General features: G+C 48.0%; 1 protein-coding gene across 2 annotated transcripts in view; it reads left to right on the top strand.

Annotated features, from left to right (window-relative positions):
* PARN (poly(A)-specific ribonuclease) overlaps nucleotides 1-8463 on the top strand; it is a 159064-nt gene extending 150601 nt beyond the window's left edge. For both annotated transcript variants that reach the window (XM_027613111.2, XM_027613110.2), the window contains one exon: nucleotides 7472-8463. In XM_027613111.2, coding sequence (XP_027468912.1) covers nucleotides 7472-7524 — 53 coding nt within the window. In that variant the 3' untranslated portion in view covers nucleotides 7525-8463. The remainder of the gene's footprint in view (nucleotides 1-7471) is intronic.
* The last annotated feature ends 16912 nt before the right edge of the window (nucleotides 8464-25375 follow it).

The following is a 25375-nucleotide window of genomic DNA, read 5'->3' as shown; positions in this document are numbered from 1 at the left end:
GGCTAGCGTGGTGAGGGGCGGGGTCCCCTCTTGTATTCCTTTCCTTCGTATCTCAGTCTCTTCTGAATTTTTCAGCTTATCTGTTGGTTCTCAGGGGCAAGATGACAGGTGTTTTTTCTCCCCTCTATCTCAGCATAATCTTACTGGTATTAACATTAAAATACCTAATAATAGACTGCCTGAATAGATTAGCTCCTTTTATAACTTTCATCATTCTAAGGGAAAACTTTCTGTGAGTTATTTGGGGTTTTGAATGTATAATACCGTCATTAAAATAGGTTTTTATTTTCCTCCCATTGACAGTAAAGCTGTCACTGCGTCAAGATTTGAGCTAAAAAAGAAAAAATGATAGATTTTCTCCTTCTTTGTCAGTCCCGCTAAAAGAGAAAGAAACATCTTGACAGCTTTTAATTGAATCAGAGAACTTGAGATAATTGGGCTTCGGGAGCACCATTCACCGGGTGAGGCCTTCCAGCAGCACAAAGCTGGAAGTTTCACGGGTTCTTCTTCGCTGTGTTGTTGTAAGCATTTAGCGCTCATATTCTCAGCAGGATGTCGGTTGAGATAACCAGGCTCTGAGCCTGTGGAGTTGACCAATTTCGATTGCTCAGTGCCTTTCATAAAATCCTATAGTGAGTGAGAATACAAAGGTCTGACCCTGTGAAGGGTATTAAGCGCTCAAGGGTTCAGAAGAGTACCAGGAGCGTGAAGACCTGGTTGGGGTGTTGGCAGCAACCGGATGGGATGCTTTAGTAGGGCGTGGGAAAGTCTGACCTGCAGAGACAGGTTCTAGGGCATCCTGTCTGAGCTCTCTTCCTGGCAAGAGTATCTTGACAGGGCCGCAGGTGATTCACCGAGGTGTGTGGGATGCCCAGCACTGTCAATGAAGGCATGAAAAGTATAAAAGAGACTGTTTAACCTTTGAGGGAGATTTCTGTTTTCTAAGGAGGAAGTAGCAAAAAGTAGGACCACAGAATATTGTGTACTGGAGCAGTCCTGGGACAGTTGGTGCTCAGTAAATCCCACACAAAACAGTGTCATCTGTCTTAGTTATACATTTTAATATCGAAGATGCACTAAGAGCGCTAGACCGCTTCCTCGCTAACAAAATGACTTAAATTGCAAAAGAAATGACTGTTTATTGAGTTTATATCATGTAGCAGGCATTGTGCCAGGAACATCCTTTACTGTCGGTTCCTTATAAAAACCCAGTAAAGTATAGATACCAGTATTTCCAATTTCTAGAGAGGAAACGGGCTCAAAGAATTCAGACTTGCAAAGTCAAATATAGCTGGTCTTGGGGGGCCCTGGGGAGGGCCGTCTGATCCAGGGTTCACGTTGGATCACTCTGCAGTATGTGAAATTTATCCAAACTTTAGAAGAAGCAAAGGACTCTTTACAAAGATGAGCATTTCTGGCAGCTGGTCAAGGGCAGAAACAATCGGCAACTTGGACTTTCTTGTGATGAAGTCATGTGAGCCAAGCAACTGTTCTCTTTTGAAGCTTACTGTGTACATATTATGTACTTGGCAAATATTTTTCTCCTCAGTGTTGTTTCTATCCTGTGTTCAGGTTATAAACATAATGTAAGTCCCTTCCTTTTATATTTATTAGGGTTAGTGTAGATTGGTAGTGCTATCTACTTTTCCTCGGGGGAATTCAAGGTACATTCTCAGCTGGTACATAAAGAAACAGAGCTCTGCGTGCCATTTAGTCTGGACTAAAGTATCTCGAGGAAGTGGTCCCCAGACAGTGTTTAATGGAGGGATTTCCAGAGCACACTTGTTCTGGCTGATGAATGGATTGTGTTCCGGTGTCCTGTTGCTGACCAGACTGACCACTCCCAAAATATTAACGGACAATCCAGCAGCCAGAAGTTCTGTCAAGCCCTGTTAGTGTTCACGGAAGAGTGCCCGGAGACGCTGACCATTCCTGATGATTTTGTGTGTCATGTCATAGAGAGGCTGTTGCAAGTCTTTTTCCTCCTCACATTTAAAACACAACACAGTAGACCTTTAAATGTTCACCAGGAACCAGGAGTATCATTGGAGTCTTGAGTAATCTGTTGAACTTTTCAAGCTTGTATCCTTAAGGTTACAGTGTGAAAATTTAGGATCTGAGCAGCAGGCTGCAGTTGCTGACCATCCAGGTGAGGGAGGGGCAGCCAAGGAGCTTTTTTTTTTTTTTTTAAAGATTTTATTTATTTATTTGAGAGAGAGAGAATGAGAGATAGAGAGCACGAGAGGGAAGAGGGTCAGAGGGAGAAGCAGACTCCCCGCCGAGCGGGGAGCCTGATGTGGGACTCGATTCCGGGACTCCAGGATCATGACCTGGGCCGAAAGCAGTCGCTTAACCAACTGAGCCACCCAGGCTCCCGCCAAGGAGCTTTTTAATTCCTCAATTAAAATGTGGCTGACAGCCTCAGTGTGGCCCCTGTGCTGTGCGGTGGGCCGTCCGCTGCCCAGTCCCTATCGCCCCCCCCCCCCCCCAGTGGCCTTCCACCCAGGGAAGCTCTGCCTTCTTGATGTAGGAAACCACCCCTTCACCAGGCTCTCTGGAGCATCTCCCAGTTAAATACGTTTGTATAGCACCCACAGGATCTTTCTCTCTCCAGATTTTCACTCTAGGAAATGATAATGATGGCAGATTTCCAGTGTTTGAGATTCTGTTCTGGATTCACCTGAGGGCAGACATGTCTTCCCTCACAGAATCTCTCCCTTTCAGCTCTGGAGAGAAGAAAGGTAAAGAAACCCAAACGGTCACCTTTTGTGTTGACCACTTTTTAATTTCTTTTGTCGTTTTGTTAATAAAGATAACATGCTCACATGAAAATCTTTAAAATGAAGAAAAACAGAAGAAAATTAAACCCCATGGTTGCCTGATACTCTGTTAACAAGTGTTTCTACTCTGCCTGTCATTTTTTTTTAAAGATTTATTTATTTGTTTGAGAGAGCGAGAATGAGAGAGAGAGAGAGAGAGTACATGAGATGGGGGAGGGTTAGAGGGAGAAGCAGGCTCCTCGCTGAGCAGGGAGCCCGATGCGGGACTCGATCCCGGGACTCCAGGATCATGACCTGAGCCGAAGGCAGTCGCTTAACCAACTGAGCCACCCAGGTGCCCATGCCTGTCATTTTTGTACACAGTTGGCATCACACTTCATAGACAATTTGGTATCCTGTTCTTTCCCCATTAAAAAATCCTGGTTATATTTGTACTATCAGCATAATATTTTATATTAAAATTTTGTTGGATTTTTAAACAACGTTCCTAATATCTTTTGCAGGGTCAGCTTTATTAAGATACAGTTTATGTACAATAAGTCATCGCTTTTAGGTGTATAATTCAATGATTTGTATACAGCCATATAACCACATTGTGATCAATAGAGAGAATAGTTGTAGGGGCATCTGGGTGGCTCAGTCGGTTAAGCTTCTGACTCTTGATTTCGGCTCAGGTCATAATCTCAGCGTCCTGGGATCTAGCCTCCCCTGCACTCAGCAGGGAGTCTGCTTGAGATTTTCTCTCCCCCTCTCTCTGCCCTTCCCCTAAAAATAAATAATCTTTTAAAAAAAGAGAGAGAATAGTTGTATCATTCCAGAAGATTCCCTCATGCCTCATCCCTCCTCCCACCCCTAGAACCTGGCAACCACTGATGTGCTTCTTTCTTAATACGTTTGAGATTGATTTTGCGATTGCACATACCAGTGGTTCATTCCTTCTTATTGCTGAGTAGTATTCTGCCTTATGGACATACTGCTGTTTTGCCAGTTGGCATTTAGGTTGTTGTTACTACTTTTTAGCAACTAAGAATCAAGCTGCTATAAACATTCGCCAATAGGTTTTTATAGGAACTAAGTTTTCGTTTCTTTGGGGTAAATACCTAAGAGTGGAATTGCTGGGTCATATGGTAAGTGCATGTTTCACCCTCTAAGAAACTGGCACAGCATTTTCCAGAGTGGCTGCGCCATTGTGCGTTCCTGGTGTTGTCCAGTGAGTTCTGCGCCTTCCAGTGGTTCTGCGCCTTCCAGTGGTTCTGTGCCTTCACTGGTACTGGTCCAGTCCTTGGTAGCCATTCCAGTGGGCCTGTTAGTAGTGCCTCGTATGGCTTTAACTTGAATTTCCCTAAGGACTAATGACGCTGAGCATCCTTTATGTGATTATTTCCCATCCAGATCTCTTCTTTGGCGGAATGTCTTTTCAAATATTTTGCCCATTTTTTTCATTGGGTTGTTTGTTTTCTTCTCCTTGAGTTTTGAGAGTTCTTTGTATATTCTGGATACAAGTCCTTTTGGGTGTTTTGCACATTCTTCCAGATTCTGCTTTTCTTTTCTTTCTTTCTTTTTTTTTAAAGATTTTATTTATTTATTTTGACAGAGAGAGAGAGAGAGACAGCGAGAGAGGGAACACAAGCGGGGGGTTGGGAGAGGGAGAAGCAGGCTTCCCACTGAGCAGGGAGCCTGATGCGGGGCTTGATCCCAGGACCCTGGGATCATGACCTGAGCCAGAGGCAGACGCTTAACCACTTGAGCCACCCAGGCGCCCCTCTCCTGTGTTTTCTTCTAGAAGTTTTGTGGTTTTAGGTTTTACATTTAGATGTATAGTCCATTTTGAGTTAATTTTCGCATACGGTGCAACGTATGCATTGAGATCCATCCTAACAGGAAGCAGACGTCCTGAAATATTTGTTTAAAAAGAAAATTGTTCCAGAATAATTCTTTGCGCTCAGGTAAAACAGGGCTGTGAAAATGAGCTCCCTGGAACACTGACCTAGCTCCTTATCCCCTAGCTTTGAGACTGATCCTTCAATCTACAGCACTCCCTTTCCGGAAAGTGCTAGAAAGAACACCAGCAGTGACCTCCAGGCCCCTCTGGTCTAAGTCTCCTTTAGATAATTCCTACAGTTCTGATTGCTCTGGACACATCATTGTTGCTCAGCAGCTGCACATTTTAGGCATTGAAAACTAGGATCTTCTTGACTGCAGGCTGTCAGCTTCCTGGGGAACAACCATGTTCAGTGGGCCACCTTCCTGATAGGGGGACGTACATGAAAAACTTGCTTTACCACGGCGGGCGTGTGCAGCAGAAATTAGTATTCAGCGGCTAGATGAGCCAGGGAGCGTTGTTCAGAGCCATACAGCCAGTCAAACGGCCCGGCCAGGCTTGCTCAGGCAGAGCTTTTGCTTATTCCACTATTTCTCACCAGCTCTTCACCGAGTCACTTCCTGTGTGTCTGTTGGCCTGCTGCCACCGCCACACACAGCCCCATCCAGCCAACAGCAGGTGCTATTAGAAGTATGGCAGCGTAGTTGCTTTCAGCCAGTTAGCTTTTTTGTTTGTTTGATTTCTCTCACGGTGAGTTTGAGTTTATTTCAGTTCCCCACATTCAGCATGTGGCTTTTACCTTTAAAATGGCCAATTGGTGGGGCATCTGGGTGGTTCAGGCTTCGGCTCAGGTCATGATCCCGGGATCCTGGGATCGAGCCGCACGTTGGGGTCCACGCTCAGCAGGGAGCTTGCTTCTCCCTCTCCCTCTGCCCTCTGCCCCTCCACTCATGCTCTCTTTCTCTCAAAAAATTAAAAGTAAAATCTTAAAAACAAAAAAACTTAAAAATGGCTTATTGGCTGCTGTGATGTTTCTCTGATCTGTGTATTATAAAAATGGCCTTCTGGATGTTTCTTTTCCTCCTTACAATCGGGTATTGTATGAATGTGTGTGATTGAGAAGGTCAAGCTAGTGATGTCTCTTCATGGCCCAGCTGCAGCATTTCCTTGCTCTGGGGAGGGGAGTGTGTGTGTGTGTGTGTGTGTGTGTGTGTGTGTGTGTGTGTTGATCTTTAATAACCTAACTGGATCTTGGGCGTCTGTCACAGGGAGCATCTCCTGTCCATCTTCACTTCTCAGGAGTGGCCTTACAGTCTTTGCTGGGAGTGCCAACACAGCGATGAGACCCGGGGCAGAAGCCTCCCAAGTAACCCTCTCCCAGTCTTCTCATCCTCTCCGTCTGGACTTCATCTCAGTAAATGATCACCAGTGGGGGAATTCTCGTGTTGGCTGAAATCCCGTGTTATTTCATGTGTTCAGACCTAGTTATCTTTAGACATTCCTGCCGTTGAGGTGGCCACTCTGAGCTGAGTGATTTCCTACTTTGCAGGACCTTGCACCTCCTCCGGTTTTAAAAGTTACCATTTTAGGCAGCGGCCGCGCCCTCTCCCCTTTTGGAATCTTGGAGTGTTAGCAGCTGGGGTTAGCTTTGCCGGTTTTCCCTGCCAACCCGGCTTGAGTCATGCATGCCACCACCAATGCAGGAGCGCCTGGTCTCTCACGCTTTCCATCATGGCCACGCTCTTCTCTGACTTAGTTCCCCTTCACTCGGCTCGGGACACGGCTGGTCCAGGCCCCGACCTGACTGTTGCCACGGCTGTTAGAGAGAGTGGCGTGAACCAGAGAAGGGCTTCCAGCTTCTGGGCGAAACTGTTTGTATCCGAAGAGGCCTGTCAACACTTAGCCAGTGTTGCTGAACTCTGAAACGGCTGCATGCTTCTACTTGGGCCCCTTTGGGGGGGTGGGGTGGGGAGGGTGTCTCTGAACCCCCACTGGTCAGCTTCTTTAAAAAAGCCACCAGCCTGTTGGGTTTCTCTTCTGGGTGCTGGTACAGAGCTCCCAGCACAGAGAAACCTGGTGTCGTGGGACGCGACAGGGCTCTGGATGCTGTGGAAGGATCCGGTTCCACTTCAGCCACGTGCTGCCCTTGTGAGATGGGTCACTTTACCTGGCTGCCCTGAGCCTGTTCTTGCATCTTGATACCACTCTGCTGGGTTCTTTCTTTTAATTAGTTTATGAATTTGAGAGAGAGAGAGAGAGAGCGAGCACAAGTGGGAGGGGTGGGGAAAGGGAGAGAGACTCTGAGGCAGACTGTGTGCTGAGCGTGGAGCCGAATGTGGGGCTCGATCTCCCGACCCTGAGCCGAGAACAAGAGTCGGATGTGTAACTGACCGTACCTCCCCAGGCACCCCACACCATGCTGGGCTTTTATGAAGATTAAATGAACTGAGGGACACCTGGCTGGCTCAGTCGGTGAAGCATGTGACTCTTGATCTTGGGGTCGTGAGTTCAAGCCCCACGTTGGGCATAGAGCTTTCTTAATTAAAAAAAAAAAAAAAGAATGAACTGAACGGAGTGCCCAGTGTGGTGGCTAGCAAAGGATACAGTGTGTGCCCCCCGAGAGAGAGATGCGCGCATCCACATTTTAACCCCTGTGAAGTAAACAGAGGCGTCCAAGCAGGGAGGCAGGTCACTGATCCTCCGTGGGGCATTTCGGTGGGGTCGCCCCCGTCTGCTGGGCCCTGCCGCCCGTGGACATGCTCTGCCCAGCCCTGCCCTGTCTGCGGTGGGCACGCTGGTCGCTCAGTCCCCTGGGTGCTGTCCTCTCCTTGTTCACCGCGTTTTGTTTTGTCCACCCCCCTACCCCCAGGAGGCATCCCCGACAGCCCTGCCAAGCTCTTCGAGGTTCCCGACACGTGGTAACCGAGGCCTGAGGGAAACACGTCGCTGGTGCTGTGGCTGAGGCGGAAGCAGCCGGCACATTCGGAAGCCATACTGTATTTAATTTAATAAAATGTGGTATGGGAGGTGTTGGAAACCAAGTGTGTGTCCTGGGGGGAAAAAACCACCACCACCACCCAGTTTTTATTTTTGTGGCTGAGTCTCTTTTCTTCCCTTTTAATGTAAACTGCTGCTGCTCAGCACGGTTGTAGGGGTCGTGAACGTGCACACTATTAACCGGCTGATCACTTGTCGCTTGCGTGCAGCCCTTCCTGTCGTGTATTTTTGCGTGTTTCAGAATCCACCCGGCGGGGAACGTGGGCTGTGAGCCCAGCAAACCGCCGACGTTCTCGGGCGCCGTGATCATGAGTTTGGGGTTGAAGTCTCTTCCGCTCCGAGGGGTTCTCTTCGGATTCGGGGGTCTCCGCGGCCTGCGGCTCGTCTCCCGATGGCTTGGAGAGCCCACTAGCGTCTGCCCGCTTCTTGCTGCGGCTTCCTGAAAATACGGAGCGCTCAAGCCTGTGTTTCCAGAAGGAAACGGTCTCCCACTGTCCACCCGTGAAGGAGCTTCACCTCGCTTCTGCCTTGGCCTTGGGGCCGTATTTACTTAGCGTCGTTTTTCCCCAAGATGTGAGTTTCTCACGGCGGACTGTACGAGTACGAAAAGTTATCTTCTGTTTTTACACATAGTGCTGTGCCCCCTTCCTGTCTGAGTGTGTGTCTGGGGGTGAGGTGGCACGTGCAACCACAAAGGACGCGTACCAGCCCTTTTTCTGTTGACACCGATCCCAACAGTGACAGAATTTCACGGATCTGCTTTCAGGAGATCTGCTTCATAGAGATCATTGTTAGATATTGAACATTTTTTTGTATCATGGATCAATAAAAAATGAAACATGTATTTCCAAAAGATGAAAATTAAAGGAATTTTCATAGGATTTGGGGTTTTTTTTCCTTTTCCTTTTTTTGTAAGTGAATGACGTATTTGATCTTTACATAGATATGTTTCTCTCGAAAGATCACCCCTAAAAAGCTTTGATAAGTCACGAAGCCTGGTGTGTATGGATTTTCCTTTCTTCTTCTTTTTTTGACCTTTGACCCCTATACCTGCGTGAATGAGTCAGATGCTCAGAGCTGGAGTTGAGCCCCGTGGAAAAATGGCTGCGTAGGAGGAGGGTCCGCATCTCTCTCGTGGTGGGTGGAATGGAGCCCTTTGGGAATCCGTGGTGGCATGGGAATTCAGATGAGTGAGACACTCACTTTTCCCAGTTATGGGCCTCTGACCACTTCCCCTCCTCCCCCTGGCCAAGCAGTCTGTGGCAGAGTTACAAAGCCAAACCCATCGGGAACGAGCTCCCACCCCTTCCAGAGCTGTCCCTGCTCACAGCTCCGTGGGGTGGTGCGCGGGGAGGTGGAGACAGACAGACAAAGGCTGGGGGTTACAGGGCATTGCTGGACGGTGCTGAGTCACTGAAACCTACGGGTAGACACGGGGGCACTGCACCCTGCATGGAGACGCAGAGCCTCTGGTGTTCCACCACCTTCCGTGTGGTGCCGGGCTGCAGTGGGAGAGGGGTGGGGCCTCTTGGCCTAAGGGAATGAAATTCCACATTGTCCCCTGAAGCCCAATTCTCCCTGCTCAGAAAGCTTTATAGACACACACGGGTTGCATCCCTTTGTCTCCTGGTCCAGGGAGGGGCTCAGGGGGAGGAGGACTTTCTGGAAAGGAGGCTTCTTGGCATCCCGGCTCCAGCTGGGGGTTCTCGGACACATCATTTACCCTCTCCGAGCCTCCGTTTCCTCAGTCATGAAACCAGGACGATAAACCTGCCCCATGGGGTGGTTGCAAGGACTAAACGAGATCACATAAAATGCCCAGCACACACGAGCGCCCAATAAATTGCAGTTATAGTTGAAGATTACCCTTTTGATCTGAAGCCCCGTTTGTACCTTCTTTTGTCAACTGGAGCTGATACAGGCATAGTCACGTGGGATTGGGCTTAGAATTAATTACCTGGGGGACCCCTCATCCACGTCCACACCCCTATTTTCTTCCCACCTGGATCATATGACTTAAAACAGTTAAAGTGGGTTGGCTGTCAACCCTCTCCGCACATACACGCAGGCTTTCTCGACGTCTCTTTGGGCACAAAACCCTAGAATGGTGCTTTGGCTTTTTGATACAGAGGCCCAGGGGCATATGTTGATGATGGGGCTGTGGGGCCTTGTGTTTCCCTGCAAATCATTCTGTTGTCCTCTGATTTCAGAGCTGGGGTGGAGACTGAGTGCTGTGCTCTGTCCTTTTTTATAGCTTTGTATTCACCAACGCCCCCAACATTTTATTGTGAAAAATTTCAAACATGCAGAGGAGTTGTAAGAATTGTTCAGTGAACAGTGAACACCCATTTACCAGCCCCCCCCCAGATTGCCTAGCCCCCATTTTGCTATAGTTGCATTATTACATAACCAGCCATCCCTCCATCCATCAATTCAGCCTACCTTGTGATATATTTCTAAGTCGTAAACACGGGTGTACTCCCTGTACCACATACTTCAGCATTTGTGTCATTAGCCAGAGTTTAATATTAGTTTATCGATGGGGGTCCATGGGGATAAAATTTATATTGAAATGCTTAAATCTTAAATGTACCAATTAAGAAGTTCTGACAAATGCAAACTCAGCTGTCAGGATGCAGAACATCACCATCACCCCCAGAATATTCTCTTCTGCCTCTTCGCAGTCAACCCAAACCCCACTGCCACCCCACCCCACCCCACCCCACAGAGGCAACCACCAGCCTGCATGTTTTTCACCACAGATCAGTTTGACTTGTTCTAGAACTTCATGGAAATAGAATCATGAAGTGCATGCTCTCTGATGAGGCCTCTCTCTCAGCATGATGTTTCTGAGATTCATGCTGTTGTGTGTGTCAGAAGTTCTCCTTTTTTTTGGTGGCCCAGCGTGCATATATCACAGTCAGTTTATCCATTCTCCCAACTGATGGACACTTGGGCTGTTCCCGGTTTGGGGCTACTGTGAATAAACCTGCTGGGGACGTTCTAGAAATTCCCAGGTCTTTTTCCAAAGTGGTCATACCATTTACACTCTCACCAGCAACGTAGGAGAATTCCAGTAGCTCCCATCCTTGGCAACATTTGGTGTCATCTGTCTTTAGCTGCCTGTCCTGGTGGGTATATAATGTATCTCATTGCAGTTTTCCTTTGCATTTCTGTGATGATGGATGATGATATGCTTATTGGCCGTTTGTATATGTTCCTCTCTGAATTACCTGTTCAGTTCTCTTGCCTGTATTGGGTTGTGTCTCTGTTATTACATTGTAGATGCTCATTATATATTCAGACACCTTTGTGTGATAATTACTTTGCAAACCTTTAGTCCCACTCTGACTTGCTTGTTTCTTTTTTTTTTCTTCCAGCCTTCACTGAGATACGGTTAACCTGTAACGTTATGTAAGTTTAACATGTACAGTGTGTTAACCTGATACACTCATACACTGCAAAAAAATAACCACCATAGTGATAGGCAACAGGATCATCACATCACATGATCACTTTTTTTTTTTTTTTGATGGTGAGAACATTCAGGATCCACTCTCCCAGAAACTCGTTTATTTTCTTAACAGTATTTTTCACGGGGCAGAATTTTAGTTTTCTTTTCTTTTCTTTTTTTTTAAGATTTTATTTATTTATTTGTCAGAGAGAGACAGCGAGAGAGTGAACACAAGCAGGGGGAGTGGGAGAGGGAGAAGCAGGCTTCCCGCTGAGCAGGGAGCCCGATGCGGGGCTCGATCCCAGGACCCTGGGAACATGACCTGAGCCGAAGGCAGACGCTTAACCGACTGAGCCACCCAGGTGCCCCATGAATTTTAGTTTTAATGAAGTCTATTTTGTACATTTTTTCCCTTCCTTCTTGGGACCTGTCTGTGGGGATGCCGTGCCGTATTTCTGTCCTTTCTAAGAAACCCACACGTTGTAAAGATACCCTTTCATGTTTTGTGTAGAATCTTTAGAGTTCCAGGGTTTGTGAGTCAGTCTGCGATCCATGTTGAGTTAATTTTTGCATGTATGGCCTGAGGTGGAAGTTGAAGTCCCTTTATTCCATGTGGATATCCAGTTATTCCAGCACCATTTGTGAAGAAGACCTTTCCAATTGGATTGCTTTGGTGCCTTGCACAAAAATCTATTGACCTAATAACAGGGGTGGGTCTTGGTGTGTATGCTTTTATTTTTTTAATTTTGTTAAAGATTTATTTATTTGTTAAGATTTATTTATTGAGCCAGCCAGGCACCCCGGTGTATGTACTTTTAAAGGCAGCTGTTACTCTGGCCGAACAGCAGCACAGAGAGGGGCACATCCTTTCTGTGTGTGCCCTTCCCACTTGGATGTCTTGCAGCCCTTCCCTTGACACGGAGGGGAACATGCCCTGACCCTTGGCTCCTGCTGAGGCCGGGCCACTCACTCTTGACCCAGGAAACTAGTGAGTGTTAAAAATAGTGCCGTCTTTTCTTTTTTTTTTTAATCTCACGACTTAAGTTTCATGACTTCAATTGAAATCTTTTTTTTCCCCCCAAATGATTCATGGGGTAAATCGATGCGTCTGATTTTGTCGAGGAGGGGAAATAAGATCCGTGGAGGCCAGATCGTGTTTCCCCGGGTTGCAGGCCACCCTGTCCTCCAGGGTTGTCTGGTCCCCGATGAGAGAGGTTCAGTCTGTCTTCTGCCGCTTGCCTCTTGGCCCCTTTGCTTTCGGCCCGGCCGTGGACCTGGCCTTGAGAAAGTGCTCGGTGTGGCTGTGCCTGCTGGAAACATTCCCAAAAGCTGAGAGGGGCGTTGAAAATGGAAATGGTTTAGACAAGACAGTCCTGTCAAAAAAGGAGGGACAATTTAAAAGAAAGAGCCTCCCTCTTTTTTTTTTTTTTTTTTTTTTTTGCGGGGGGAGTCTTCTTTAAACTGTGTTTCAGAAGAAAGGAGGTTGAACCTCCATGCCTATTTCTTTTAAGTGAGAACACAGGGAAATACTAGACCAGAAAGCTTGGAGCCAGAGAACCTGGCCTGTGTGTGTGACTCGTGCACACGCGGGAGCCCTGTGGGCCCGGCCTTTTATTTTCAACCCCCAGAATCTGGAAACCCAGCACCGTTCCTTTGACTCAGGAAGGGCTGATCTGACCCAGCAGCTTATCTTCCATTTGTTGAATGGGACGCTGTGCCTACAAGTCACCTTGACAAATGATCGTGGCCCAGGAGGTTAGGCTTGTGTCCACGTTCAAAGGCTGCTTCTGTGTGGGGGGACATGGAGGTTCTTTGGGGATGTTTCGGTTTTACAACCCCCAGCATTCTGCATGGTCCATCTGCACCTGCTCTCACGTGGGGTGTGAATCAGGTGTGCCCCACCTCATGGAGCCTCAGAGCCCTCAATGTCTCCCCCTGAAATCTGCTCCCTCCCACTTAGACTTGGAAGTCTTTCCATGGACACCTGGGCTTGAGAAGCCACACACCCAAGGCAGCCTGCTGCGGGGTACAGCGTCTACACCCGGGGATTGCCCAGACCCGAGCTTACCACCAGGACCAGGATGGCAGCTCATTTTCAGTCTCCTGTGGGTCAGGCTGGACCACCACCAACCCACTCCCTGATAACAGGTCTTTGCCCATTTGGCTGCCATCATTCACTTACACTGGGAAAAACCCAGAGTCTCCTCCTTGGAAACACATAACCCCTGCTCTCCAGAACTTTCCATTTCAAAGTCAGCTCTTCCTCGAGTACTCAGTTCTGGCTTTTTGAAAGTAAAATTTTCTTCCTACTCCACTCTGGTTTTCTGTAATAGTAACGGGACATGTATATGAGAGCATACTCTTTTTTTTTTTTAAAGATTTTATTTATTTGATAGAGACATAGCGAGAGAGGGAACACAAGCAGGCGGAGTGGGAGAGGGAGAAGCAGGCTTCCTGCCGAGCAGGGAGCCCGATGCGGAACTCGATCCCAGGACCCCCGGACCGTGACCTGAGCCGAAGGCAGACACTCAACAACTGAGCCACCCAGGCGCCTGAGAGCATACTCTCCTAAGTGCTTGCGGTGTTTTGATGCGTAGGTAGGTGCCTTATGCTCCCTTGAAGATAGAACCGAGGTCCAGGCCAGTTGGGTAACTTGCCCTGGAGTGGCAGAGTTGGAATTTGAACCCCAGGATGTCTGACTTCAGAGCCCATGTGCCTAGCCAAGATTTGACACTGCCGTGTGTCCATATGAAGGGCATCACGTGGAAGGAGGATGAAGAAATGACAGCCGTACACGTGCTGAGGGACTCAGGGTGGCCGTCTCATCCATGCATGGCCTGTTTGTGCCCAGAGTCAGTGCACTGGGGTGCGGCCAGATTCCCCCCCTTTTCACCCCTCTTCCATCCATCCCCAGCTCCAGGTATAGAGAGTTCGACACAGACCTGTCGCCTTCTCCTTCTCAAAGCCACAGGTGATCATAAGGCTTTGTCCGTATCTCAGACAACTTAAGGGACAGCTTCCCAGAAAGGGGATTACAGCATCGGGGAGAAGAAGCCTCATAAAGGCTCTACATACGTATGGCCAAAGCGATTTCCATGCTCCGCATTCGGAGCAGCGGTGTCCAGAACGCCCACCTGCCTGGTGGGCCAGCCAGTCATTTCACTTACGCAGCCCTGGGGGCACCCAGAGCTGGAAGACACGCCCTGGTCTTTGAAGCTCTCTGTTCCCAGTGGCATCAGCATCACCTGAGAACTTGTTAGAAATGCACATTCTTGGACCTCACCCCAGTCCTACTGAGTCACAAACTCCAGGGGCGGGGCCCAGCTGTCTGGAAACAAGCCCTCCGGGTATTTCTGGTGCCTGCTCAGGTCTGGGAGCCACCGGTCTTGGGAAAGCTGCATCCACTGCAGGGGAAATGCACACACTTTATAAACCAAATCAGTGAGGGCTGGGAGCAAATCCAAGGGCAAGGTTATTTCCATCTCTAGTTGGCGTTAGAAGTCATCACCTCTTAGCTGGTTCGCATCTTTAGGTGCATAATTAGAACCATGTGGAGAACGTTACTCTCACGTTAAGGGTCTAGCTCTTGTAGGCACTTGTCATCAGTACTTAGAGGTTTATTATGTGCCAGGTGCATTATTATTATTAGCCTTTTATTCCCTTGGGAGGGGAAAAGGAAGGCTTTGAGCACTTCAGAAACAGCCTAAGTTCACACAACTTGTAAGAGGCACAACTAAATTTGAAGCCAGTCTGTGAGCCAGAGAATGAGCTCTCCATGGCCCCACGGCTTGAGAGAAGGAGCTGAGATCCTTACATAAGGTGGAGTCTTTCAAATGATTGGGTTTGTGATTGTTCTGGAATCTTCTGAAGCTCTATAGTGTCTCGAGAAGTGGCTTTCCCCTGCTTCTGGTTAGCCTCGTGCTTTGACACACCAAAGCCCGTCTGGGGCACACATCACTCTGGCCTGGTTGACCATCCCTAGCAGGTTAGTGAGGTGATCTTTTATTTACTGCTACCTGTTTTGCTTTGACTCCTGAGGGACGGCTTCTCGAGTGTCTGGACTGCAGACATCCTCTGGTTGGTAAGTGGTGGTAGATCACTTGAGTTCTATGACACTTGGTGCAATGAGCTCTCAAATCCTATCTCAAATGACAGGTGGGAGCTAGAGGTGCTTGGGAGGTCAGGGGTCCAAGGGGGCAGGGACACTGAGTGGAGGCACCTGTGCTTTGTCTTTTACCATCAGACTGAGGGGTGAGCCTACAGCTTGGGACCTACACCGGTGCTCTGGCGACTCCCGAGGAGCCAGGCCGGGCTCGCCACTGGCCCGGAGGCATCCCCGTGGAGAGCTTCGAGAGGTGCCTGCAATCACAGCAAAACAGAGGGGACTCCAAATATTCCCTTTTGAGGCCACGGAAGGGAAGCCAACTGAAATGTGAAGAAGTGTCAGAAAGCCGAGAGAAAACCAATGAGCCCTTTCCCGAGGTTCTATTTGTAGTAAGAAGCCTTGGCACAGGGCAGCCAGCCCTACTGCAAAAAATAGACCGACGTGCTGAGGAATGGCTCAGTTTTGGAAGCAAATGTCCCTCCGCAGAGGAAGGGAGCTGGAGCGGAGACTTCAGAAGGCTCTGCCCCTCTCCCTCCTCTCCCCCCACTTCCCTCCAGCCCCCAGCACCAAGGAGAGAGAGCAAGAAAAGCTCAGCGTTTGCAAAAGTCAAGTCTTGCGTATGGGGCCAGTGGAAACACAGGGCCAGTGGAAGGTTTCAAGTCAGTACCTGGAAAGTGAAAGGGGCTGCCGTCTCTCCCTGGGTCTGCAGGACCAGCTCCCCTTCTCTCTGTTCATTCTTGGCTTTGCCTCCCAGTGGGTGACAGGGCTAAGAAAATAGGGTAGAGCATGCAGCAGGAGGGAGCATGGCTAGACGGCAAACGCTGACCTTGGCAGTATTAAAAAGGCAGGACCGCTCAGCGAGGTGGTCTGAAGACCCTCCTTTAAAACACCAGCCTCACAGCCTGGCAGGATTAGGATGTGACCATGGATGAGGGAAATGAGGCAGGATAGACTCCTGAGGTGCATCCTGACTCTGGAAGCCTGTCACCGCCACCTCTCTGTTCCATGCTCCCCTCCTGGGCACAGAGAACACTGTCTTGGGAGAGCGAGGGAGTGGCAGTGACTGCTGTCAGGGTCGATCGACCACCCGCCACCACGGTGGAGCCAAGCCCGAGTGTTGTCTGGGTGGCCCTTGACATTCTCCTGCCCTGGACTCCCGGCCACGCTAAGGTTGCTGTGAGCAGATCATGCAGGGTCACAGTAGAGTAGGTCTCCTTGGAATGGGGCACTTTAGTTTATGGCCCGAGCAGTTTGGGGCAAAACAAACGACGGGAGTGTAGATCCTGTGTCTCCTGGGCTAGAACTGGGTTCCATCAAGCAAATCAGACCCGCTTGCCCCTTCTACCTACAGGAGATGGATGGGGTCTCCACTTTCCTCCCTTTTCTCCTTATGGCCTTGAGCTGTCGATGTGCCTATGTGGCTTTGTGTTAGGAGTTAGTGGTAGGAGTGGAAAGGTGGAATGTCATCTAGAGTTAGCAGCCCAGCTTACAGGCAGCTCTTCTGTCTTCAGAGGGCACAAGGAACAGCTATTGGAAGGCTTAGGTGGGGACTAGACGCAGGGTTCCCTCTCTGCCAACAGACAAAGCCCACCCTCAGTTGGGGCAACCTGCAGGGAGCATGGCAGGATCTGCCCCGGGAACCACATAGTTGGTGCCATGCAAACGGGGGCGCCTGGGTGGCTCAGTCAGTTAAGGGTCTGGCTTCGGCTCAGGTCATGATCCCAGGGTCCTGGGATCGAGCCCCACATCTGGCTCCCTGCTTGGCCGGGAGCCTGCTTCTCCCTCTCCCTCTGCACCCGCCCCCGCCCCCCGCTTGTGATCTCGCTCGCTCTCTCTCTCTCTCTCTCTCTCTCTCTGTGTCAAATAAATAAATAAAATCTTAAAAAAAAAAAAAAGATCCCCATGCAAACAAAGGCGGGTAGGAGGAGGAGGGGAGACAGACTGTCAGGAAGACAGGGTAGAGGAAGGTGAGGAGGCGTGAGCCCCCCACCTGGTTCAGGAGTGGCGGCATGTTGAGAGGTCCATCTGCAGCCAGCCGGGGTCAGAAGGGCATTTGGTTTTGCAAGCGTGCACAAACCTTCCTACACGGATTTGCAATGTTGGACTGATGTGGAAATGGGTTGCTTTTTTTTTTTTTTTTGGAAGCACCCCATTTCTTTGAGCTGTCCTGTACTTTTGGTAGGACCCTCCATTCACAGCTCCCCTCCCACCTAGCAGGGCACAGGAGGTGGGCACATGACCCTGGCCAGGCAGAGTGCCCTCCCCCTCTCCCTGGGATGGGCCAATCACTCCCTGGGCAGTGGTGTCGCAGGGAAGAGTCCCCTGCCTGTTTTGGGGCACTGTGCTGGAAGAACATGACCTGGGCCTGGCTGCACTGTTTTCCTGTGCCCAGGGAGAACCCATCTGCAATAGTGGAGAAAGATAACCCCATTTGAGAGTGAATATAGATGGTGGCACAGGGGTCTTGGATCCATTTGCTCCTGATGTCGGATCCACCCCATCCCTTCCACTGAAGTCCATCACTAAGCCACCTCCTTCCTCCTTCTCGATTATCTCAGTTTGAGTTACATGTCTGTCCCTTGCGCCTTAAAAGCCCTGACCAGGACAGGGAATATTTGGTACAAGAAGGACCCCACAGTCTGTGAAAATAGCCTGCCAGTGTGTAGACTCATCGTAGCCTGATGCAAAGAGTAAAACAGACTGGTGCCGCTTAGCTTGAGAAAGTCAAGACTTTTCAGCCCCTTCAGCAGCTCTCATCGACCTATGGCTCATTGATAGGCTGATGGTAAATCCTCCTCCATTCGTCCAGGAAGATTCATTAACGGTGTGTATCCTGCCTGGGGGAGCAAATGAAAGGAGGAGAAAGTTCTTACCCAAGAAAAGTCCATGGAGACTTTGAGTTGACGGAAGGCAGCTTTCTCTGGCAGGTCCTGGGGTTTGAAATGGAGTTCCCTGCTTCGGGCATGCCTCCTATCAGCCAGAGCCTTCCCTTAGACTCTGAGGGAAGGGAGTCTGATTAGGATCTTCTCCAGAAGACATGGCCTTGTGCCTTGGAGTGTTTGAGTCTGTCTGTCCCTGCGCTGAGAGGGGGTTATTGCACGGGGCCCACAGCCTGGGGCACTGGCTTCAAACACGGACCATCTGTTGGTCAGACTTGCTCTTTCCAACCTTCTCTATTGCTTTTTCTGAAATTGGGAACATCTTCCAAAATATCAATCAAACCCGGTCCATGGTGTTCCTTGCTGAGTGTCCCTACAGGAGAGACAGGGAACACAATGAATAAAACCAGCCATCTTCCATCTTTGCTCCCTGCCTAGCAAAGGGACCGTTTGGCTGGGTTGCAATCACATACCACTTCTAACTTCCATATGACTTCACATGGTGAAAACTGTCAAGAAAGTGGGGCAGGAACTTCAAATGATTTCCCCCCCACCGATCCCTCGCTGGAAGCATTGGAAAAAGGACATGTTTTGTCATGAAACATATTAGAAGTCAAGCCCAGGCTCAACTACTTAACTTGCTTTGGACCGTGGATAAGTTTTGTGTGCTTCTGAACCTCAGTTTTCTGCTCTGTACAATGGGGATAATAATACTGCTGTGTTGAAGACTGGCTCAGCTGTGAGCGATAGAGGTCTGAATACGGTGGCTTAAAACACTCATGTAAAAGACATCTGAGGATGCTGGTTGCCAGGGGCTGGGGAGAGGGTAAATGGGGAGTTAGTGTGCAGTGGGTGCAGAGGTTTGATTTATAAGATGAGAAGAGTCCTGGGGATGGCTGGTGGTGATGGCTGCACGACAGTGTGAATGTATTTAATACCACTGCACTGTACACTTAAAAATAGCTAAGATGGGAAATTTTATGTTATGTGTATTTTAACTCAAATCGAATTTTAAAAATTTTGGTCAAGAAAAAGGATATAGGGGCACCTGGCTTTCTTAGTTGGTAGAGCGCGTGACTCTTGATCGTTGGGTTGTGGGTTCAAGCCCCACATTGGGCATGGAGCCTACTTTAAAAAAGAAGAAAAGAACATATACAAAAACCAAAAAAAGACTTCCAAGGCAGGCAGTGAAGGCTTGCAGGATGGGTCTGTGAAATCATGGACCTGGGCTCCTTCAGCCTCCCTGTGCTAGCTTCCATTCCACGGTCTAAGGTGGCTGCCAGAGCTCCAGCCGTTACATTCCAGTCTGCAAGAAAGAGGAAGTGCATCCTGACTCACCTTTTTAGAAGTCATCCCAGATGTCCACCATAAAACTTCCACTTACATTTCATTGGCTGATATGTAGTCATGTGGTCATGTCTGGCTGCAAGGGAGTCTGGGAAAGGTAGTTGTGGGAGGTGGCCTCTAAAATGGCCTCAGGGGTGCCTGGGTGGCTCAATCAGTTCAGCCTCCGACTCTTGATCTCAGCTCAGGTCTTGATCTCAGAGTCGTGGGTTCAAGCCTCACACTGGGCTCCACAGTGAGTGTGGAGCCTACTAACTAGCTAAATAAGTAAATAAAAATAAAAATGGCCACAATCATCCCTGCCTCCTGGAATTCACCCCCTTATATAATTCTCTCCCCTTGAGTATGGGCTAGACCTTGTAACTTCCTTCTAATCAATAGAATCTGGCCAAAGTGATGGGAGGTCACTTCTGAGATTAGGTTACGAAAAGATGATGACCTCTATCTTGGGTACCCTCTCTTGCTCTGAGGAAATCCAGCTGACACGTGAGCTGTCCTATGGAGAAGCCCACGTGGCAAGGAACTGATGTCTCTGGCCAACAGCTAGTGAGGACCGGAGGTCTTCAATCCAGCAGTCTCACAAGTGAGCTTGGAAGAACATCCTCCCGGTCGGGCCTTCAGATGACTCCAGCCCTGGTGGACATCTTGACTGCCATTTCTTGAGATACCTGATCTAGAAAGTCCCCAAAACTGACTCAAAGAAACAAAATGTTTGTTGTTTTCAGCTGCTACGTTTTGGGCTTATTTGTTACGTGGCAACAGCCAACTCATACAGTTCCCCAAGTGGACGCATTCCTGGGGTTCTAGGAGGAAGAAGGAAGGGAAGATGGAATTGGAAGAATCAGTAGTCACTGCCGCATGTGCCTGCCTCACAGGACTGCAGTGAGGATGAAACAAGGTAAGTGTATAAAGTGCCCACCTACAGTCAGCCAGATGTGATTAGTGAGGGGCCACCATCCAGAGTCTAAGTCCCAGGCTTCTCACCAAAATCTTCCAGGAGATGCAGTGGTGGTGTGTCTATTATGTGATTTTCCCAGGCTCCCTCTCCCTCTCACAGTTCAGACCCCCACCAATTCCATCAAATCCAGCCAGTAGTATGAGTACTTCCACAAAACCAAAGGTGCCCAAGCCAGCCAGTGGGCTCACAAAACACTAAGATTTCAGAGGGAAAGGGGCGTAATCCAGTTCCCCTATTTACAGTGTGAACCCCTCTAGAGTGATATCCTAGCTTTCTGCTCTACCATCTTTCTGCACTGCTGTTGCTGAGGCAGAGCCCAGGGTTTGGAGCATTTATAGAGTTCCCAATTAAAAAGAAAAAAAATTGTACTAGTTCAACCCAATTTTCTCTCCTCAAGAGGAGTGGAGGTCAGGTTTATGGGACATGAGGTGGTTTTTGAGTGAATGAGCTTCATATTTCTTCCTGGCTTTCCTTTGGGCTTTTGGGGACCTTTCCCCTTGTCTGTCTAGAGAGACCTAAAGTCCTTACAGTGCCCCCAGGAGCTTAACCCCCATGGGTGTAACTGAGAGAAAAATCTAGAGAGTGCTCCTCTGGGTCCCACGGTAATATGTGCACCTCACTAGGGCAAGAATTGAGTCCCCGCCTTGCATTATAAGCCCCAGGATGTAGGGATTTTTTTTTCACTGTGGAAGAAGGTGGACTCCCAAATTATTTCACATAAAATGAAATCTCAATTTTTCAGAATGGGTTGACAATGACCAAGGCCTTTCAGTGAAAACAAATATTATAGGGAGAGAGAGAGAGAAAAAAGAGACAAATCCCAAGACTTTTTTTCTTAATCTCCTTCAATAATAATGGAAGATAAAATATGCCAATATTCTTGCTCTTTATTTTTATTAGTGAACCAGGATATACGAGAACTTAGTAAAACATTCACGGAAAGCTCAGCTGTATTATTAAAAATCTTCTTTTCCAGTCCTTTTAATTTATAAAAGCAGTGATCTCTTTAAAATCACTAGGAGGAGCGAGATGGGTGCCTGTGTGGAGTACCATTCGTATTTAATACCGTGTTCACACGCTTTCTTAAATTTAAAAAAATTGACTTAAATACATTTTGAGCATGATGTTGCAAAAGCTTACCAGGTTCTTGCCTGTCAGATGCAGAGGAACTCTACCAACATGAGCACTGTGTGAGCAAAGACTTGTCACTAATGTCTCTGTGTGCACCTAATTTGAGAAGTCCAGTGTGCACCGGGGAGATTAAGCATGCAGAGGCCACGCACTCTGAGTTTAGAAAGTTGTCACAACAAAATGATGCATGGAGTGTTTTAACACCCTCTTTTCTTGGAAGGCAGAGCAGACTGGGCAGAAAGCACTGTGGGTGAATAAGTGGGTGTGTGTGTGTGTGTGTGTGTGCATGCGCACACACGCACTCAGGTGCATGGGGGGCTTTGGGTGGGAGGGGAGTGTTCAAGAGGATATTAATGCTTTTGCTCTGATAAAGAGCAGGAGCATTTATTAAGCAGTCGGGAGCTGGATATGTGTCTCGCTTGAGTCTTCCCGATGAGTAATTAATTGCTCTTTGGCTTAGCGACAGAGTTACAAACTGGTACTTGGGTGATTGTTTTTCTTTCCACTGCACTCTGCCATTATATTCTCTATTAGGAATTGGATGTGATCAAAAGACATAGTGAGTTGGCTGTTGGCTAACAATGGGCCTCTTGTGTCATGCGTAGGCAACATTACCTTGCGTTCCTATGACCCCGGCATCTGCACTTAGCTGGTGGCAACTTCCTAGCCCTCCCCTTTCCTGACCTCATAGGGTGGCCTTGAACCCCCAGAGCTAAAGCTGCACGTACAAAAGTCATTGGTCAAAGTGTGTCCCTTGTGGGGGGACCCCACGCATACCAGGATTCATTGGGGATGTTCTCCCCCTCTCAGCCTGGTTTCCCTCACCCCACGCTCTGCGCCTGCCCATCTCTCAATATCATGGGTGACCACGTGTTTGCCGTGAAGCATGAATATTCTTCTTTCTTACGTTTTGTCACGGGATTCCACCTCAACTGGAAGGTAGCAGGGATCTGGGTGGATGGCTGTCTTGGGGCTGGATGGGGAATCTGGTGAGAAGACAACATGGTGGACTCATCTTGTTCGTGGGGTGGGTCACAGCATTTACCGCATGAAGCTGGAGGGCCCGAAGCAGGTTTCTAAGGGAAGCACCATCTTGGGGACTCCAGGAGGAAGTGGGTAGCCACCGGATGTGGTTTCTAAAAGCAGTGGCACCCAGCAAGGGAGTGATGGTAAAGGGAGCCTGTGTGTCCATCCAGTCAGTGGCCCAAGGAGGTTGTTGTTTTTTCTGGCTAATGTTCAGCACTCTAAAAGATGTTTGTCCCAGGAGGATGTGCTGGTGTTTTACCAAAACTAGGACTTCTCACCTGAGGCTTGTAGAGTGCTAGACAGAATCATAGCAGTAATAATAAAGACAGGCGTTTATGTGGCTGTGCTGTGAGCCAGGGATTGTTCTAAGTGCTTGGTGTGTGTTTAATGGCTGACTCCTGGCTCAGAACAGGCAAATGGAAGGGTCCAGAGGCAGGGCAGGGAGTAGCCAGCAGCCTCCTTGCTGGGATCCTCCAGCATTAGTGAGATGAATGTATTTCACTCCACCAACGTGCGTTTTTTTTGTGTCACATCCTTTTTAAAAAACTTTTTTTTATTTCAGAAATGTTACCAACTTTATTGAAAGAGAATTGACATAGAATGCAGTGGAAGCTTGAGGTATACAATGTGTTGACTTGATACACTTAGAGGTTGCAAAATGATTACCCCCATATTTTCGCTAACACCTGCATGGCGCCCCATTGCATCGCGTCACCTTTTGCTTTTTGCGTTGAGCGCCCCATTGCATCACGTGTCACCTTTTGCTTTTTGTGTCGAGAGCACTAAAGACCTACTCTCTTTGCTACTTTTAAGTATGTAATACAGTGTTATTAATTATAATCACCATGCTGTACATTAGATCCTTAGAACCTGTTCGTCTTATAATTAGAAGCATAACCTTTGACGTCTCCCCAGTCCCCCCACCCACAGCCCTTAGGCTCCACCATTCTACTTTGTTTCTGTGAGTTCCTTGTCTTTAGATTCTACCTCTAAGTGATATCATGAAGTATTTGTCTTTCCCTGTCTGACTTAAGTTAGCATCATGCCCTCAAGGTTCATCCATGTTGTTGCAAATAGCAGGATTTCCTTTTCTCATGGCTGAATATATTCCATTGTGTGGATATAGCCCAAGTCTTCTTTAGCTGTTCATCTGTTGATGGACACGTCAGTTGTGTCCCTATCTTGGCTCTTGTGAATAGCGCTGCAGCGAACACGTGAGGGCAAACATCTCTCCAATAACCTGTTTCATTTCCCATGAGTATATATCCAGAGATGAAATTGCTGGATCCTATGGTAGTTTTATTTTGAAATTTTTGAGGAACCCGCGTACCATTTTCCATGCTGGCTGCCCCGATGTACATTCCCACCAACAGTGTGCAGGAGGTTCCTTTTCTCTAGATCCTTGCCAACGCTTATTATCTCTTGTCTTCTGTGATGACAGCCATTCTGACAGGTGTGAGGTGATAGCTCATTGTGGTTTTGATCTACATTTCCCTGACGATCAGTGATGTTGAGCATCTTTTCATGTACCTGTTGGCTATTTGTATGTCTTCTGTGGAAAAACGTCTATTCAGTTCCTCTGCCCATTTTTATCTTTTAATATTTATTTGAGAGAGAGCGAGAGAGCACGAGCAGGGGGAGGAACAGAGGGAGAGGGAGAAGCAGACTCCCCGCTGAGCAGAGAGCTCAACTCGGGGCTCTATCCCAGGACCCTGGGATCATGACCTGAGCCAAAGGCAGACACTGAACCGACTGAGCCACCCAGGTGCCGCTCTGCCCATTTTTAAACTCAGATTGTTTTTTAAAGTGAGTCGTATGAGCTCTTTATATATTTTGGATATTAACCCCTCATCAGATGTATCATTTGCAAATATCCTCCCCCATCTATAGGTTGCCTTTTCTCTTCTTTTTTTAAAAAAAATTTTTTTAAACATATAATGTATTATTTGTTTCAGGGGTATAGGTCTGTGGCTCATCAGTCTTGCACAATTCACAGCACTCACCCTAGCACATACCCTCCCCAATGTCCATCACCCAGCCACCCCATCCCTCCCACCCCCTTCCATATAGGTTGCCTTTTCATTTTGTTTATTGTTTCTTTTGCTGTGCACGTGTTTAGTCTGATGTAGTCCTGCTCAGTAATTTTTGCTTTTCTTGCTTGTGCCTTTGGTGTTGTATCTCAGAAATCATTGCCAAGACCAGTGTCAAGGAATGTTTTCCCTGTGTTTCCTTCTAGGAGTTTTATGGTTTCTGTTCTTATGTTTAAGCCTTTAATCTGTTTTGAGTTCATTTTTGTGAGTGGTGTGGCATAAGGCTCCAGTTTTATTCTCTTGCGTGTGAATGTCCGGTTTTCTCAACACCATTTATGGAAGAGACTATCCTTTTCCCGTTGAGTATTCTTGTCCAGTATTCATTGATTGTGTATGGGAGGGTTTATTTCTGGGCTCCCCAGTGTGTTGGATTGATCTATGTGTCTCTTTTTTGCCCGCATTATATTTTTTGATTATATATTTTGATTCCTATAACTTTGCAGTGTGGTTTGAAATCAGGAAGCGTGATGCTTCCAGCTTTTTCTTTCTCGGGATTCCTTGGCTCTTTGCAGTCTGTTGGGGTTCCATACGAATTTTTACGCCTGCTTTTTTCTATTTCTATAAAAGATGCCATTGGGGTTATGATAGAATCTGTTGATGGCTTTGGGTAGCGTGGACGCAATGTCAATCCTTTATTCCTCTCAATCAAGTGGAATGTGTTTCAGGCCACCATCTGCTCAGTACTGGGGCTCCTGCCCTCCTTATATTTGGGAGGAAGTCTCAGGACCAAATGGAGTCAGAACATGCATGGAAAGGCCTTCTTGTCTTGAATCCACACTGAGACTGCTC

Source organism: Zalophus californianus, chromosome 10 (assembly GCF_009762305.2).
Source record: "Zalophus californianus isolate mZalCal1 chromosome 10, mZalCal1.pri.v2, whole genome shotgun sequence".
Lineage (NCBI taxonomy): Eukaryota > Metazoa > Chordata > Mammalia > Carnivora > Otariidae > Zalophus > Zalophus californianus.
Note: the sequence above shows the minus strand (reverse complement) of the source record. Positions and strands in the feature narration are given on the sequence as shown.